The sequence below is a fragment of the Herpailurus yagouaroundi genome, unplaced genomic scaffold, assembly GCF_014898765.1.
Source record: "Herpailurus yagouaroundi ecotype Mexico unplaced genomic scaffold, PumYag 188, whole genome shotgun sequence".
Classification (NCBI taxonomy): Eukaryota; Metazoa; Chordata; class Mammalia; order Carnivora; family Felidae; genus Herpailurus; species Herpailurus yagouaroundi.
The window spans coordinates 1,057,325-1,075,536 of NW_024412419.1; the positions used below are offsets into that span (position 1 = coordinate 1,057,325).

The window sequence follows — 18,212 nt, forward strand, 5'->3', positions numbered from 1 at the left end:
ATTGCAATTGTTTTGGTATTTTAGGATAGACCTCTGGAATTATTGGGCCGAAAATATGAATCTCATAAGGTCTTTGACATGACTGCTAAAGTGCTTCCCAAAGTGTTGACAACAGTCCCAGCCACGTTGCTCCTCAGGGGGAGTGGCTTTCTGGTGACAAGATGACAGACTTAAGTCACGACAGCGGCTCACAGACATGCCACCTTCTGCGTCAACTTTGTTTGGTCCTTGGGCAGGGCCTTTGACCGAGCTGCACCTGCTGAGGGAGACCATCCTTCCTGTCCTGGTCACTCCATGAAGCTGGCCCAGATGTTGCCCGTGAGATCTCAGACAGCGCCAGCCGGCCGGGCGGGTGCTCAGGTGGCCCTGATGCTTGAGGACGTAGAGGACCCCCCCCACCCCCTCCCCGGGATACAGTTTGGATTTAACAAAGATCACCCGGCCTCTTCCTCAAATGTTGTATTTTGGGGGATTGTGTCTATATAGGAGGGCGTTTCTGGAATTTTAAAGGGTGACTTTTACCAGCATAAGTGAAGGAAAGGGGGTGATGCAGTGACATGTCATGTCTGAAGGGCAACTTGTCTTATGGGTGGTCCTTGCCAGTAGCTTGAAGTTAAGAGTGGGTGACTGAGCAGCAGGGCCGATCATGGGGGGTGACACAGTGCCCACGGAAGGGAGCTGCAGGGGCGCACAGGGCATCGCTCAGAGCACCTGCAGGGGCGCGCAGGGCATCGCTCAGAGCACCTGAGCCGCTGGGCCGTGGCTGTGAGGCTAAGCCAACCTCGGAAGGGTCTGCAAACCCACTGCCCTGGACGCACTGCCCTGCCCTGCCTCCCGGGAGGCAGAGGGCGGCCCAGGACCGCGCAGGAACACGGCCGTCAGGCCCCAGAGCAGGCTGTGTCCCTCAGGGCGTGGGATAAGGGAGAACCGTAAAGGAGGCTGTCGGCTCGGCTGGAACGTGTGGATACGGTGCGAGGAGGACGTCGTATCGCGTGTGGTAATCGCGCTGTGGTTGTGCGGGACAACGAGCCTGTCCCGGGAGACACCTGCGTGCAGACAAGACGTGTCCTCACAAGAGCGAGGACAGGAGCGGAGGCAAACGTGGCCGAGCGGCCTTGCGCAGCAGCAAGGGGCAGGGAGCGTCCTCAGCTGCGCGGACGGCTTCGAGAAACCATCTACGGGGAGCCCTCGCGGAGGGAGGCGCCCCCCTAGAGAGGCCGACACTGAAGCCACCGGCTCTGGGGCCACACGCTCCTCGTGGGCCCAGACGCCGTTTCCAGACTCAAGTGAAGACGCGGACCCTGGGTAGAGATCCATCGTGCTACAAATGTGGCAACACCGTTTTTATTTAGAGTAAGATGTGTTAACATCCAGCATGACAAAATTTGTACAAAGTTCACAATTTAAAAATGAAGTATCACTGCAACTTGTGATTCCACACATTTATAGCAAAATGAAAGTGTCAACAAACCCATGCCGTGTAGTACAAAAATAAATCAAACTTCAGTTCCACAGAGAGCACAATAAATATTTATACAAAATTCTGTCTTCATAAATGGTTACTTAAATTAACTCAGAAATGAATACGAACAATAAGTTATAATAAATAAACTCTGATGACTCACAATAATTCTGTATGAAAGGTCAGCATTCTAATATGTGACACTTTGTGATCCCTATATAATAGTCACAGATAACTCTTGATTGGATATTATGTACCAACGTTAGATGAGCAGCAGATTTGTGCTTAAAACCCCTTTCCATTGTACATAGGTGATAACGAGAAGAATCCAGAACTGATACTAGCTATTACTCTACTAAAAGCATTACTATATTGGCAAAGAAGCTGCGGACACATCGCGGCAGGGAAACGCATTCGCCCACACGAACGGCAGGGCCCCCCCGGGAGCCCAGGGCCCCGACGGTGTATATGGCATCGGGTGACCGAGAAGCACCTCGCTTCAGCTCTCGAAAAGGCAATTCTGAGCACGGCAGCTACAACTAATCGCACAACAGAAAGAGGGCGCTCTCCAGGGCGGGCGCTGCAGGGCCCCGGGAGGTCCGTCATCTTTCCCAGCTCGTTAGTAACGTCCTCGCGGAAAACTGTGAGCGTTTGTACAGTGGACAGTATAAAGTGCCGCTGGGGGTGTACATATATTTATACACATATATATACCGAGGTTGAGTATTGTATCAGTATTTGCTGTGAGATCCCTGTAATCTCCCTTAGCAACATCGTCGGGTCAGCCGTGAGGGCTCCTGTCATCTTTCCAGGGCCGGCCTCGCGAGGCTGCTGACCCCGGCAATTGCACACCTCCGTACGGATATATAGGACAAGGTAAGTGCAAATAGTCGACTGGCACGTTGTGGGGACAATGACCCTGTAAGTCCTGTTCTGCTAAAAATATTTTTTTTTTATTTTTACAAAACCCATCTTTTTTTTTTTTTTTCATAACAAAATTTTAAAGTACTTCTGTACTTCCTGCATAACATCAAGACATGGAGGGAAGAGATGCCGTTACATGTAACTCAAGTCAACACCAGAAGACACAACACGCCGTCCTAGGGACTACTCGGAAGGGGAGGGCGCAGCAATCAAAAGTGGTCTTATGCATACATATAGTGCAGTCGTTGGAAGAAAACAATCAAATCTCCAAGTATAAGCAAGTCTAGGATGATCTAGTGTAAAGCAAAAAAGTGCTGAAGTATAGGTAATTACTCTTAAAATCTGATTGCATTCGTTCTTAGAATAGGTCGTGACAAATCAAAGAGCAAGGCTCTGCAAAGGCCCTGTGGTCGCCGGGTCTCCAAGGGAAGGTGGAACAGAAAGGCCTGTGTGCGGGCACTCGGCGTCGGGCGTCCCCGCTGAGCTGTGCTCCGCCGCCCAGCAGAAAGCGCCCCGCGGTAGGACTCCCGCCTCATTTGCCTTATTCCCCGAATGTGAAGTCATAGTAACAGCGACAACGACAGTAATAATTTCTAAAGGTGGAAAGAGGGGAAATAAATACTCTGAAATTATCTCTGAACTGAAATTAGAGCACACAGGTTCTGTGAGACAGACGCCATTGCAAGGACAGACGCTTCAGAGGGGCACACAGCTCTCGGGGAGATAAGGGGAGGTTGCTCCAAAGTCTACTGACACTGGAAAGGGAAATCTTCGCGCTGTCCACCTCTCATAAGCCCCTGTCTTAACTGCAGTTCCCAGAGGCACACCATGTAATGCTCAGGAGTTAATTTAAAAGTGCTGTTTAAGCTGCTTTGAATCTTCTGCCAAGTTTCCATGGCTTGATGTTGTCTTACAATAAATTACTTATCTCATTTCTTACAGTTAATCCATATGCCATTTCCTTGGAATGCAAAAAACCTCATTTATTGCCCCCACCATACACCATCCTCCTAAAACAAACAAACAAAAAAATCACATAATATTTCCAAGCATTGTTCAAAAATAAAGCATTTTTTTGCAACCAATTCTTGCTATGAAACAATATGCACACAAAATGTTATTTCTTAAATTCCATAAAATCCTCCAACATGAGGCAAAATGATAATGTCTAAAAAGTGGCTGCGGGGTCACCACATGATCATTCAAAGCTGGGTTTTTTTTTTTTTTGTTTTTTGTTTTTTGTTTTTTTTGTCCATTTCAGTTCAAAATACTAAAACATTTAATCACTAAAGCATTAAAAAGAATTTACACTCTATTTATTTTGATCCGCTTACCTCTTCAGAAATATATATACCCCCAAATGTGCATACATTAGCAGCTATAAACATTACATGGCATATCACACTATGTCAGCTTATATGAAAACGTACAAAATGTGAATGTATTGAAAACTATTCTGCAGGTACTATCTTTAAAGCAAGACATAAAATCATTATGAAGTCTTGTAAGCGTCACACTGTTTCAAACAGAAATAAATATAGAACACTTTCTGGTGAATCACAGCAGCAAACAACAGGTCTCCTTTTAAACAACATCCCGTCACCTACAGCAGCTGCTCAGACCTGAATTCCTCTCACAGCTTGCTTTATATTTTCCAGTAGGGCTTTATTTTCTGGGCTCTGATAACGATCTTGATTTGTATACATGTCCGTCAAAGTAGTCACGTATGCATCAAAATTTTGTTCATTGATTGGATCCTACGAGATATTAAATAGTAGTTCATACACAACTTTTACTTTCTTAATAGGATATTCACATCAGCATAAAATAGTATCATAGCATAGGGCCGCCGTCTTTTCGCTACTTAAAAGGCCTACTCAGAGCGTAAGGACTTAACCTTACGGGGAGCGCAGGATCTGCCCCACCGGTGCTTCTAGCCGCTAGCGCTACGGTTTTGGGGGCGGTGAGCGCAGACATCCAAAGTGTGGAGAACCATGAGCTTAGGCACAGAAGCAGACAGCGACTGCCTGTACGCCCGCCCTCAGTCACTTACCATGTGCGGCAGCTGGATGTTGGCTAGGCTGTGAATCAGGGACTGGCTCAGGTTGGCCAGCTCGTGCAGGAGAGACTCATTCTGCTGCTCGATTACTTTGTTCTCCTCTTCAATGGTCTTCAGGCTGCTCTCCATCGTGGTGATCTAGAAGGCACAAATTTGTGTGCCATGTAACAGGAGGGCGGGCCGTGGGGTGCGTGTGCCCCCACAGCGGCAGGCCTGGGCAGCCCGCCACCCAGAGGCCTGCTGCCCCCAGAAAGGCTTCGAGGTAAGAAGCGGTCGTTTTAAGGGTCCCGTTCTTACGCTTTTGATGCATCACCCTCGAAATTTGCTAACTCGGCTACCGCAGCTTGTCTTTCCGGGGAGGGGCCGATGGGCTGGGCCGGCTTTTATTCTACGTTTTCACAGCTCTGTCCTCAGGCAGGACTATCACCGAGGACCTCTCCCGAGGACCTCTCCCACGAGGACGTCTCCAGCGACTACTCTGACCCCAACAACGCTGGGGCCAGCTCGTCCGGTTCGGCCTGAATCTAATTCTGCCCCCGGTTAAGTCCTAAACTGTAAAGTTACTCGTGAGGCAGGTGGCTGTCTGGTCCACAGGTGGCAGTGGGCCCTCGTCCACCTCCACGGGCGATCGCTGCTCCCTCCCCCCGGGTGGTACGCGGTAGGCGTTCTCCGCATCTGCAGGTGGAGACATGACCGCCTTCCTGGACTACCTGAGGCCTACCGGGCTTCTCTTAAATGAGAGGCTCAGGGGCCTTAGCGCCCCCCGGCCCCGCCTCCAGTCCACAGCCAGCGCTCACTGACCCAGCCCGAGCCGCCCCCACCCGCCTGGGCTGCTGGGCGTGCACGCAGCCCGGGCGAGGCAGGCAGGGCGCGCGGGCGACCCAGGGCACAGTTAGGGCCCAGGAAAGCGGGCACCTGAACCCGGTTCTTCACGGGGAAGCCGCCTTCGCCCCTGAGTTACTTGCACCGCCCCTCAAACTCTGCTCCCCCGTTCCTCACGGAGCCCTTGCCTGCTCCCGTTAGCCTGCCTGCTGCTTCCTCGGAGAGCCAAGACCCGGGGCCTAAGGGGGGCCGCGGGCCGCAGCGGCGCGGGGGTACACGGGAGGGCTCTGGAGAACACCCACCCGCGAGGCTCTCCTGCAGGGATGCGCACCGTGTACCCACAAGACCTCGGTTACTCCTGCACCGCTCATCAGCTCGGGCCCAAACTAAAGTGACCCGCCCCGGAAACACGTGGAGTTGGCCGCAGGGCAGGCTGCTGAGCAAAAGCGGGCCCCAGCCCCGCCCACCTGCCCCAGCCACGCCCCCTGTCCCAGCCCAACTTCCCGTCCAGCCCCGCCCTCCTGCCCCAGCCCCGCCTAGCTGCCCCAGCCCCGCCCTCCTGCCCCAGCCCCAACTTCCTGTTCAGCCCCGCCCCCTGTCCCCGCCCCGCCCACCTGCCCCAGCCCCAACTTCCTGCCCCCGCCCCACTCTCCTGCCCAAGCCCCGCCCCCTTCCCAGCCCCGCCCTCCTGCCCCAGCCCCGCCCTCCTGCCCCAGCTGTCTGAGGGTGGGGCTCTCCCCTGCTCTGGGAGGGGCGGTGGAAGAGAAGGAGGCGGAAGCGGAGACCTCTCCAGTCCGTCCAGGAGCCAGTAGGGAAGCGGCTGTTGTGGCAAAGCCCAGCGGAAGAAAGGCCAGAGGTAACTCTGGTAGAAGGGGCCTACAAACCAAGAGGCCTGCACTGGCGGGGGTTCCAGGACTGGGGGTTTGGGCAGCCGGCCAGCAGCCTGGTTCTGCTGCCCATGAGCCATGTGGTCTTGGTCCCCTCCCTGTCCTCAGCTTGGGGACAAGGACACAGGTGTCCCTATCTGACAAGCACATCCTCTCTAAATGCTTGGGGAGCATCTAGTCACTGTGGCAGAGCTGAGAGGCGCCGGGAAGGCCTGTGTGTGTGCATTCAAAATCTAGACAAGACTTGAGTGAAAAATGAGATTTATAAGCAAAATAGACGTAGCTAAGAATCACTGATTTGAGAATATTAGAAACATATGTAAGTCTTCATACTGTTCTGACCATTTCAAATGGAGAGACCGCCACTTTTGGTCTCCAGTTCTGGACCTGGGACCCGGGGAGAGGCTGGGGTCAGACCCGCCACCCAGAAAATGATCGGAAGCAGCAGAATCTCTTTCCACGCTGAAGACTTGCACGCAGCCCCAGCGTATGAACAGGCGAGGCAGCACTGGGCCCAGAGCCGCGGGCTCGGTCCCTGTCTCTCCGAGTCACCTGGGCAGGGCCTCAGGCCTGGATTTGCTGGGTCGGGGAGAACAGCAGGGAACGGACCATCTCAGTGGTTCGTCCGCTCAGACTGCTGGGCTGTGTCCCCTGTGGTGTCTCTGTGCGGCCTGGTGGCCCCGGGAATGCTTGCCTTTACCTCTGGTCACTGATAGGGAGTGAGGGTGCCAGGGGTCATGGGAAACCCAGGGGCAGGACCACCAACCTTCTGGCACTTTCCAAGACAAGGTTGGGAGGCTAACTGTGCCATGGCCAAAATTTAGAAGGCAGAGGCACTCAGGGGCTGCTGGGTAGCGGGGCTCTCGTGGCCACAGCCTCATTTGTCCCTGAGCGCCGACTGGGGGCGGGAGGTTGCCAGGAATGAGCACGTATGCCTTCCTCCTGAGGGACCTTCCTCCGGGCTGCTCCCGGGCTGCTGAGTGCTGTCTCCGTGGCCGACTGACCGTGTCATCATTCAGCTGACCTGCCCTGCACCCTCCAGCCCCGGAAACCATGGGCTCACGGACCCTGGCTCAGAGTGCTGCAGTCCCTTGAAGACACCGGGCTTGCATTCCAGAGACGAGGAGCCACCGAGGGACAGCAGCCAGGTCAGTGGGATACATGTCAACCCTTAAATTCATTTTTGACGCTGGAGGCGCATGGACGCCTCCAGGAGCACACGTTCCCACGGGATGTCGGAAAGCCCCAGGTGGGCAGTGGCAATCCACACGGGGACAAAAGGACCAGCGAGGGGTGAGACGAATGTGTGCACAGGGGCCTGTCTCTGCTCCGGATGTGCGGGGCTGCTGGGAAGCTCGGGTCTGGGGGCGCCCAGCGCCTGGCCCTCGTCCCTGCAGTGGCTCCCGCTGCTGGGCCCCATTTCCAGCGTGTGAGGGCTCGGCCCCTCGAGCAGACACACGGGAAAGCTGCGTTTCCACCGCAGGGCCGGCCGGGCACGGGGGTGGGCAGGAAGGAGGCCTTCCAGCGGGACACGAGTGCGTTTTGTCAGAATGGGGCCCGGCCGGCTGCGGCTCACCGCCCAGGGCAGGTGGGGGGTTCTGAGTCCTCGGGATTACGAGCGCGAGCTGGGTCGATCAGTGTTCAGGCTTCCACCCGTGGGAGCAGAATACAAGTCCGGGAGGGTGCTTTCATTGGACCCAGTGAAACAAGTCACTGCAGGTGTGCGGGCTCACGGGGGCCCCTGTGGCCCTAGAGTCCTCCTGGGGCCCTCACCTGCTTCGGGCCTCTGACCTGGGGCCGGGCACGGCCCTGCGTGCGGATTGGTGCTAAGGACAACGCCCAGCTGGTAACCAGAGCGAGCCCTGGCGAGGCTGCCGTGGGCCAGCAGGCTGGCGTGGAAACGGCTCAACAGAACAGTCGCGCCGGAGAGAGGACGCCCCCGCTTTGCGCTTCCTTCCCACTCAGGGGCACCCGTGGGGTCCCCCTGGGCGCTCCGGTGGGGACACAGCCTCCCTGGAGGTGCGATGCCGCCACGGACGGAGCCAGCCCGCTGCACAGCAGAGCTGTGACCCCTACCCGATGTGCCACAGGCCCGCTCTGTGGGCGGCCAGGAGGGGTCCGCAGGGGGAGGGCGTGCAGCCCTGGCTTCCTCCAGGACGGACGTGCCTCGCCGCGGCTGTGACGGCAGCACCCACGTGCGCTCCCAGAGAGGAGGCAGGGCGCCTGGGGTGCCGCGTGGACTCGGGGACGGGACTCGGAGCTGCCGCGGACGGGCCATTGGCCTCGGCCCAGCCAGTCATGTGTAACGGGACAGTGATGACACTTACCCCGTGGACCACTGTGCGTGCAGTGGGACTATACACCACGGCCCCTGCGGCCAGGTATCCAGTAGGTGCTCAATAATGGCTGCTCCTTCCTTCCTTCCTTCCTTCCTTCCTTCCTTCCTTCCTGACACTGGGCACCTGGGCCTAGGACCCCATGAACGGGCAGCCTTCCTCCCTCCCTCCCTCCCTCCTTGCACTGAGTACCTGGGCCTGAGACCCCACGAACGGGCGGCCTTCCATAAGACCCTGGGGCCAGGCTGCTCCTTTCCGGGAATTATGCTGTCTCCCTAGGTAACACAGTGACCACAGGACATTAGGGCCTGCCGTGTCTCGGGAGGAAAGCAGCTCATGTGCAGGAACGGGAGACCCTCCGGGCAGGACTGCTTGCAAAGGGCATTTCACTCAAGCGTGTGTTGGGGCAGGAAGCAGGGGGCTGGCGGTCACTGTGCACCAAGGGTTCAGCCACCAAAACAGCCCACATCAGCAATCAGGACATGGGATGAAAATGGGGTGGCATATAGGGGAAGGGGAGCACATGACCTCGGCCCGAGCACTGGAGCGCCCCGGAGCCCCAAGGCTGAGTGCTGGCCTGTCCCTAGGCCCAAGAGCTGGCACGTCCCCGGGTCCCCGGGTCCCCGGCCCGAGCGCACACGGTGGCTAAAATTGAGGGCTTCAAAAACTGTTACCTGAGTCCTGAGTTTGATCATATCGGCTTCCATCTGGGAGTTGGACTCGTTGAGCTCCTTGATCTCTTCATCCAACTGCTTGATTTCTTCATCGTTTTCTATGCCTGTAAGGACAGAACTGCGTTCAAGCATCGTGCGTGTAGACACAGCCACCGTTTTGAGTTTTCTGTGCTCTTTTTATGTTTGGAACTGGGTTTTCTGGAAGAAGAGACTCTTGGGTTTATAGAATAGCCCAGTTTGCATGTTCTTCCAGCCCTACAACCGAGGCACACAGACCCCTCTCTACCGTGAGGGGACCCCTCGGGGACAACCGCCCAGGGCCCCGCTGCCCCGTCTCTGTCCTGGAGGTGGGCTCACCCCCCTCAGCCCATTTTCAGTCTCTCCCTTGTCACACCATGGACACATCCAAAAACGAGACCAACAGCGTCCCTGCCCTCGCCAGGCCCCGCAGAGCCGCTGACATGTGACCACACCTGCGGCCCGAGTGTCCGGGGCCCCCTCCCGCCAAGACTCGTGGCGGCTGAGGGGGACTGCGGGGGTCGTCCCCAAAGGGCTCTCTGCACACGGGCCACGTAACTGACACAAACAAGAAAATGCTAGAAAGCATGCATCTGCTGCTGGGACTGCTGTGGCTGCGGGGCGATGGGGAGTATAGGCTGCACCAGCCCCCCGCCCTGCCCTGGGTGCCCTGGGACCGACCGCCAGCTCTGGCCTCGTGGGGCGCCGGGGCCAAGTTTCTAGCTCAGTTGGCTGCTTGCTGGCAGTGGAAGGCGCCAGGGCGGAAAGATCCAGACCCTTTTTCATTCTGGCCTGTGGGTCTTTTAAGGCTGAATGTAGTCAAGGGAAGAATGGTAGGAGTCCCACAGAGACTCTCACCCTTGACAGCCCAGGACTCGGGGTTGCCATCCCATGGTCACATAGCTCAGCAGTGGAGGCTGACTTAACGCTCGGACAAGGCGCGCAGCCCAGGCCTCGGGGCCAGAACAGACGCCCTTCTCCAGTCTGCAGACAGAAGGGGGGGCGGCCACCTGGGAGGGAAGGCCCGGGACACCTGGGGCCCTGGCCCACCCGGCCTCCCCACCAACGCGTCCGAAAGACAAAGACAGAGCGGTGGGATCCAGGGTGTTGGGTCTCAGTTGTCGATTTTAGTGGAAATGGAAAAGAAAATGGACGTCGGAACAGTAGGCGATCTTCCTGAGGTGAACCACACGCCCACACCTTGGGGGAGACGCGGCCTTTCCTCTGTACAGCAGAGAGAACACGCGTGTTCGCCTTGATTTCTGGGTCCACCAGCCTTCCTTTCCAGTCTCCTCCACAGACCCACTCCGGGGGCTAAATTGCAAACAAGCAGATCTTGAACCTGCGGAGCTCCCCCCCTCCCCCCCGAGGGACCAGCTGTGGCCCGCTGACCCCAAGGCTGGGTCTCGTGGCCCTGGCTCCACCATAGAGGCCTCAGCATGTGTCCCCAGCCATGTCTTACAGGGTCCGGAACGTCGCCAGCAAAGCCTCCCTGCTCGCCATCCCACCCACGTATCTCCCAAAGCTGTTCACGGGTCCAAGAGGAAATCCTTCCAGCGATTTGAGCTGTTACATTTCCCCCCTTTTTTATCTGTGACCAGACTTCCTTGGCAACTCTCTCAGCCGGGGTAGGCTGATTGAGTCACCGCATGTGGTCCTGAGCACACAGGAGGGCTCAGCCCAGGGGTGGCTGATGACATTATTGTTTCTGGGGACGTTTGGATGCGCCTGGAGATAAGAACACGGGTGCGTAAGAATCCTGATTTGTAAAGCAGCTAGACTGTGAAGCAGTCTATCCGCTAACACGGATTGGCCACGCCAGCAGCCCAGGCGCGCGGAGAACATCTGTCACACAAACGGACCTGGGGACCTGTGAACCGACGGCCCTTCCAGCCTGTGTCTGAGCTGGTGCATTTCCAAAATGAATTTTGGTTCAGGTTTCTGAGCAAGTGCTTCGTGTGATACCTTCTGCGGTTTTTTAGGTCTGAACAAACTTAAAACTTGGCTTTTTCGGGCTGTATGTCATGTTTCTGTGGATCCAAACACTGCATCAGCGTGAGTGTGGTCTCGTTTCTAAGAGGCACAGTGAACCTTCCTGTTTTGTGCCGACCCCTGAGGGACCCCTGAGGTCTGTCTCATCCAGATTCAGGTGACTTCTGAAAGACACCACTATTCACGGCAAAGCCTTCTCTCTGGTGCTCGCAGGGAAGGGGGCGTCTCCCCGAGTCCCTCTGGTAATAGCTCTCCGTCCTGTGTGCACCGTGCAGAGGAAGAGCCGTCAGCGAACAAAACAACTGGTTTCTCTTACACGTCAAATGAAAGGTCTAGGTTTTTATTTGTGTGTGGTGGCTAAAAGTGTGGAAGGCTAGACCTGACCGTGCTTCGCGGTGGAGCCTGTGCGGGAAGGCTGGTGTGGCTCTTCTTGGGGACCCGTCCCGCGTGGACCCTCAGAACTGTTTGGTCACGACGTCTGACTCCGGATAGTTCTTGATAAGAAAAGGATGCTCTGCGCACCTGCCTGTTCCCAGCGTCAGCGTGGCACGTTTCCGCTGATGGTGTCGGAGTGGAATGGTGACCGAAACAGCTCATCTGAGGTCCGGCGGGTTGAAGATGACCGCGCTGTCACAACGCCCAGAGGACCGTGGGGAAAGTCGCACTGGCTTGGTGGAGGCGATGTCAGCGGTAGCCAAAATGAGCTGAGGTTCGTAAAACCCCCCGACGTGTCGACATCTTTCTCGTGGGGCTGCCTTCTAGCAAAGGAAAGCTTAGAACGGTTTTGAGGAAGCTCTGAGAAGAGAACGTGGTCTCTGGAAAACGGGTGGCATCTTGGGGGCCCTTTTACTGGTTTGAGTTTTTACAAAAGAGTGTCCAGCATTTCCTACTTTCTACTTAACTTTCCTGGGACAGCCGCAGAGACCACATGACCTGAGATATTTCCCGGACACTGGACGCATTTCTGACCCGCCCTGCTGAGGGGTTTGAGAAGCCACGGCTGTAGAGCCTGGAATTCGAAACGTGACAAACCCGGGACCTAAATCCGTATCTTCCCACGGAAGAGTTTGGTGATGAGTAATTTTCGTAGTCCTAAACTTCAAACTCCTCCATTGCAAAAATGGTCCCTCTCTGACACAGTGGTTGTTAAGAGATGAATCAATCTATAAAAGATGCGGGAGTCAGACTCGAGCGGCGGGGGCTAAAGGAAGCGGCTGGATAGCAAGTGTTCCTTGAGAAGCCAGCGTGGGTCTCCGTGGTCACCTGTCTTCAGTGAAAAGTGACAGAGACTGTTTTTTCCTGCTGACCTTGCTGCAGGCTGACAAATAACTGAAGGGAAAAGGAAGAGTGAAAATACTGTATGTGGCCTAGCACGGTGGGCTTCCAGTTCTGCTGAACTGAAAAATTAAAAACAAAAATTCCTTTTTATAAGTCTTAACTTGGTCCTCTAAATGTTTTATTGTAAGTCCAGTTTCCAAAGATACGTATTTTCAAAACTGTATGCTGTGGAGTGCTTTAAATAACGTCCGTCACAGCCCTGGACCAAAGAGTTTAGTCCGTAAGATTTACGAGCGACTTGCACTGCACGGACCAAGCGGCAACTCAGGCGTCATCACCAGAGCGGCCTGCGGGTCAGATCCACTTTCTGACAGAAGTCATATCATTTCACGTGCAGTAAAAATACAGCAGGGGCCCTGTGCTGACCTTCCCATCTCTGAGTTTTCTTCTAGGAGCGCGGGATTCACGGACGGACGACCGTCAGTGCGTCTGTGAAACAGGGTGCCTGCCGCATCTGTCCTGTGCGCTTGGCCGGCCCCCCACGTGCCCGGGCGGTTCCCCCGCAGCCCAGCATCCCGGCCGCCCCTATAGCGGACATTCACCTGTGAGGGTGGCAGGGACAGAGTGGGGGGAAGGTGGACGGGATCTCAGTCCCTTGGGCTCAGGAGAGAGTCCAGAGAATTCCAGCGTCTGGAAACAAATTTCCTCAAGCTCTCCCCATACGCCTGCCCCTAGGACACCCCCGAGGCCCCAGGTCATGGTGCGGTGCCCGCTTCTGGAGACGGGAGAGAGCGACTGGGGTGCAGTGCGCTTGTCCGTATCTCAGGGCAGTGGCACTTCTGCTGGGTCCTCGCCTGCGGGGAGGCTGAGCTTAAGCGTGTCAGCGCCTGCAGCGGGCAGCAGGGACAGAGGCCCGCCCCCGGCCTCCGTGTTCGATAGATGTCACAGCCCCTTCCCGCAGCCTGACTTCTGTGACAATCCAGGGAGGAAGAAGGAGGGCTGCCTCATTTCCTCCTGTCCTTGGCAAGACGCGGACAAAGGTCCAACAACAACAACAAAAGAGCAAAAACAAAGGCGGGGACAGCTGGGCTGGCAGCGGGGTGGGGTGGGGGGGGTGGGGAGCTGCCTGCTGAGGGGGCCGGGGGGGCTCTGCAGAAGGGTCTGAGCAGAGGCCACACCTCCTGCTGCTTTGAGAGCCGTTCTGGGGGATAAAGAAATCATGGCGACCTTTAAGTTTGAAGAATAAGGAGAAGGGCGGAGGGGGAGGAAGAAGAGGAAGGAAGGAAGGAAGGAGGGGGGGGGGCAGGGTCCCAGATTTCCGCGCCAGAAGGGAGCTTCCAGGACACTCAGAAGAGCTCCTTTTTATTCAGGTGAACACTTGACGGAAGGCGCTGGAATCCCAACACAGGAGTAGCTCAGCCAACTGAACAGTGGTCTCCTTGAGGCCTGCGCGCTCACGGAAGAGCCGGGCGTGGAGGGAGGGAAGCTTCTGGCCACGTTACCCGCGAAGGGGTTAGAGCATTGTCAGGCCAGGTTGCACTCAAGGTATTCGAGAAAAGAGACAGAGACAGACTGTTTTCCACATCTCAGCGGGGGCAACGCCGCAACCAGATCTCTGCACGTGGCAGGACGGGGGCGATCCTTGTGGAAAATGGCGTGTTCTGGCCCGTCCCCGGGAGCGGCAGCGCGTTTCCCCCGTGCTTGCCCGGGGGTCCGCGGCTCAGGGTGATGCCCGCCCATCCTCGCCTCACGACGCAGCCTCTGCACCGAGAGGAGTGTCCCCAGGGGTCACTAAGAAGTGACTCTGGTCCTGGCATGAAGAATGTCCAGACAGATGAGAAACTCGGGCTCAGGAGGACCCGGGTCGGTCCAGCTCCCACCTCTCATGGCTGCGTGACCCGAGCCGCCGCACCCTGGCGAGAGCGTGACAGAATGCGTCCCTGCACCCGGATCCCGCCTGCCTCCCTCCGCATGGCCCCTCCTCGGGTCTGTTTTCTGTCCTTTCCTTCTCTGCACTGACCCCCAGCCCGCTGCCGCTTCTGTCACCGAAGAGTGTGGACCGTCACAGGCCCGACCCACCGGCGGGGGGTGGCTGCTTGACCCCCAGGGCGTCTGGTGAAAGGTCACGCTGAGTGTTTCCAGAAGGGTGGCGGTGGTGGTTTCTTCCCGGCGGCCGGCACTGCTGTTCACGGCCGAGAGGTGTGACGGCAGCGGGCCTGGCACCTCCCGGCGGCTTCCCCACGCGGCCTCGGGCCTGTGGGTGACGGTGCGGTTCCCGAAGCTCCGGGAGGCGGCGCTCCACGCGCTCGAGCTCCGTGCCTGTGGCCCCGAGCGTGTGTCCCACAGAAGCGGGGAGGCCAGAGCCCGAGCCTTCCAGACACACGCATCGTGACCCTGGCCGTCTTCCCGGCAGTGACGGCCGCATGTTAAGGACCGCGTGGTGCAGGAGGCTCGAGGACGCCCCGGAGCTGCTGTCGGGACCTGGAATGAGTGGTCGGGTGGCCGTGACCGTGACCGGCAGAGGCCTCGGGGCCCTGGCCCGGCCGGCCTTCCTGCGGGGGAGGTGGCCTCAGGCAGACCCCAGCAGAGGGGGCCAGGTCCCCGGGGCCGCAGCTCCAGGGACGGGCCCAGGGACTGGGCTCATGTGGGCCCACGTCTTGCACTGCTGGCCGCTGCTCCCGGGGGCCCAACCTGATGGCGGTGCCTGCCCGGGACCCCTGCTTTGCCAGCCTCGGGGTCGGCCCTGCCCCGGCGCCCTCCTCGCAGCGTCCTCTGAGGAGGGGCCCTGCCCCTGCTCTCCGAAGTGGCAGTTTGCCGAGTGGTTGCAAATCCCGGGCGCCGTAATCCCTCGAGTGGTGTTCTACCAAGTCCCGCCAACACCGAGTCAGCCGTCCCAGGGCAGGCGCAGGTCGGAGGCTGCGAGCCCTGCTTACGTCCCAGCAACCATCGGGCTGGAGGCTCCTTCTATGCGTGTTTCTGCTGAAAGACACCTGGATGCTCGTTGTTGGTTCGTTAGCGCTGACCTCACGGCCACCGGCACAGGACAGGCGTGGGCGGGGCTCACCTAACACACGCGTCACTCGCGGCACCGCGCCTTCCCAACAGAACTCCCCCCCAAAGGCTCAACAACTCCGAAAATGCCCCTCTAAAAAGACTGTGAAAAGGAGCCCATTTGCAGCATGAGCGCGGCCTTGTCCCCTCAGCCTGCAGAGCCACACTTCTCCCGCCACATCCCCAGGGGCCACACACGCACCGCGATTTGCAACTCTGCATGAACTCGTGAATGAAGGAGGAAGCTGTGAACACTGGAGAGGCTGGGCTGCTTCCTCGCCCTCCCTCCCGTGGCACCCCTGTACTCCCGGCTGTGGCACCCAGAGGTCCTTGCAGGTGGACAGTGGGCCAGCTGGGAAGCTCAGCGTGGAGGGGGTAGGAGGGCGGCTGTCCCCAACCCGGCCGCTCCAGGAGGGCCTGGGGCAGAGGCACAACGGGGGCAAACTGCTGGGACTGCTGGGGACACTCCCCCTGACCCCAGACGGATGGACTGGCCTCTTAGATGCGGCCAGAACCATCCCGCCCCGGCAGAGATGCTGCGACTGTCTCAGGCTGTGGTCACGCCAGGGGACAGAGCGGGGCCGCAGCTCCTGCCCCCCGGGCAGCCCGTGGGGTGGTTACCGTTGCTGGCCCGCTGTCGGATGGTCAGCATCTGCTCTCCTGACAGCTTCGCCTTCTTCATGGCTGACGTGGCTCGCGGGCATCCCGACAAGCTGGGGACAAGACACGGGTGGCATTAGTCACGGGCCTCCGAGACCCCCAAAGCCCTGCAGAGGGAACAGTCGCGAGCCACGAGGGAGGCGTGTCGCCGAGTCATTTCGTCAGACTGGTTGCCGGCCACGGGCTTTGTGCGAATGGGAAACAAGTCAGAGCAATGGATTCCGCGTGGCCCAGTCCCCGCGCACGAGGGGGCCTGTGTCTGCCTGTGGATTCGGGGACGGTTCTGCACGGGGCCCCGGGCCAGGTCGCCGCTCGCCCCCTTCACCGTGTGCCTCCTGGGGCCGCGTGGCTGTCTATGGAGCGACTGGCTTTGGAAAACTTCCTTATTACAGAAGGTGTCAAACCTACAGGAGGCCTGAATTAAGATCTGATTTTGAACGTACGAAAGCGGAAAGATCCGATAACGAGCTCACCCCCACGTTCACCGTTCCGTCTCACGGCACATCGGCTCCTCCTGCACCCGTCCTGCCTCCAGTAGACTACTGGGGGCGATCGCAGTTGTGAAAATGGAGCCCCAATATCATGATCTCACTGGAATGTTTAAAACCCCTTTGCCACTGACATCAAACGTGTGGCCTCTTTGCAAACTTCCCATCTGCCCCCTGACGTTGCTAACACTGTCCCCTCCGGGTGCATGTGCAGAACCGGGAAGCTGGCCGCTGTGTCTGTCTGACGACCGTCCTCCCAGGCGGCTCCCCTCCCTCCGTCTCTTTCTCACTATGTAAGCGTTGAGGACAATTGCATCCGACACGTTCTGTGGCCCCGAGCCTGGGCCTCCCCACCCCTGCCCCTTGGGGGCTCACTCTTACCCGCCACCGTCCGGAGGGACCGACACTGGGGGCCCCCGCACTCGTGGTTCCCCTGGCACTTTGTGTGCGATGCAATGAAAACTGTACGTGTGTATACGACTGTATGTCCAATATCACATATATATTACATCACGTATGTATAATGTTGTATTTCACCCATAATTCAGGGCCAGATGGACCACAGCCTAGCGATGCTGTGAGGGCTTTACCTGTATCTGTGTCCATCCAACACCTGGTGACAGCGTGGCTTACGTGGTTATTAGTAATACCATGTAATGTCTGTGTTCATGTCGGAGGCTTTCTAAGTGTCTTCACACACTTTTCTCACACGTTTTCTGATGGGGATTAGCACTGTTTGGGGGAAGACGTATCCTTGTATGTCACATATTTTCACGGTCCTGCGTGGTTCATGCCAACGTCCAAGCGGTCTTTGGTCCGCTGTCTGTGAGACGTTGGTATTCGGTGCCGTGCAGAGTATTCGTGAGAAATCACCACACCTGCTGCTCTTCCTGGGACCTTCCCTCCGTGAGCCGTGTTTGCTGATGGTGTTTCCAGATTTTTGGGGCGTGAGCTCCCAGGGAAAATGCCTCTGGGCCCCCGATGGCATGGCGGGTGGGGGACAGGAAGGCACTGGAGGGTCCCCCAGGTTTAGTCATCTGGGGGGGTGCTCCATGCTCCTGCTGGGGACGAGCCTCGTGTGTGTTTGTTCCCCACTGTCTGTCACCACGGTGGCCCGTGACCGTCCCTTCACGGAGCCAGGCCCTCAGCTTGGGTCCTGCCTGTTCAGCCCACTGTGGACGGACCACCGCCCTCCGGCTTCTCCAGAGCAGTGTCCCAGCGGCCGCCTCCACCGTCTTTTCGGGGCTCCGCGTCCGATGTCGGCAAGCGCGGTTCGTCCTGCCCGTGTCCGCGTCTGCCCCGCTGCTAGAAAGCGGGCCCGGCTGGTCACCAGCCCCCAGCTCTCGCATCCCGGTGTCCTGTCCTGTCCCCGCTCAGCAGGGCTGTTCAGAGGCCAGCTTGTTGCCGGCCGAGTTTGGTGGCTCCTGGAAGCCGCTAGCACCAGTGTGGTGCCCGCTGGGTATCTCCCCACCCGAGTTCCCCTGCCCTGACGATAGGGTGGTGGGAACTAAGCCACGCGGCAGTGCGCGGTCGCAAAGCAGCGAAGGGGAGGCGTCAGCAG

The 18,212-nt window shown here is 57.8% G+C and overlaps 1 protein-coding gene across 1 annotated transcript in view; it reads right to left on the minus strand.

Moving 5' to 3' along the window:
* Positions 1–1,306: 1,306 nt before the first annotated feature.
* Positions 1,307–18,212, minus strand: part of MYT1L (myelin transcription factor 1 like) — a 442,535-nt gene continuing 425,629 nt past the window's right edge. The window contains exons 24-27 of the mRNA XM_040496904.1: positions 16,125–16,216; positions 9,165–9,268; positions 4,440–4,583; positions 1,307–3,396 (exon numbers count right to left, since the gene is read on the minus strand). Of these exons, the coding sequence (XP_040352838.1) occupies positions 3,370–3,396; positions 4,440–4,583; positions 9,165–9,268; positions 16,125–16,216 (367 nt within the window). The 3' untranslated portion in view covers positions 1,307–3,369. The remainder of the gene's footprint in view (positions 3,397–4,439; positions 4,584–9,164; positions 9,269–16,124; positions 16,217–18,212) is intronic.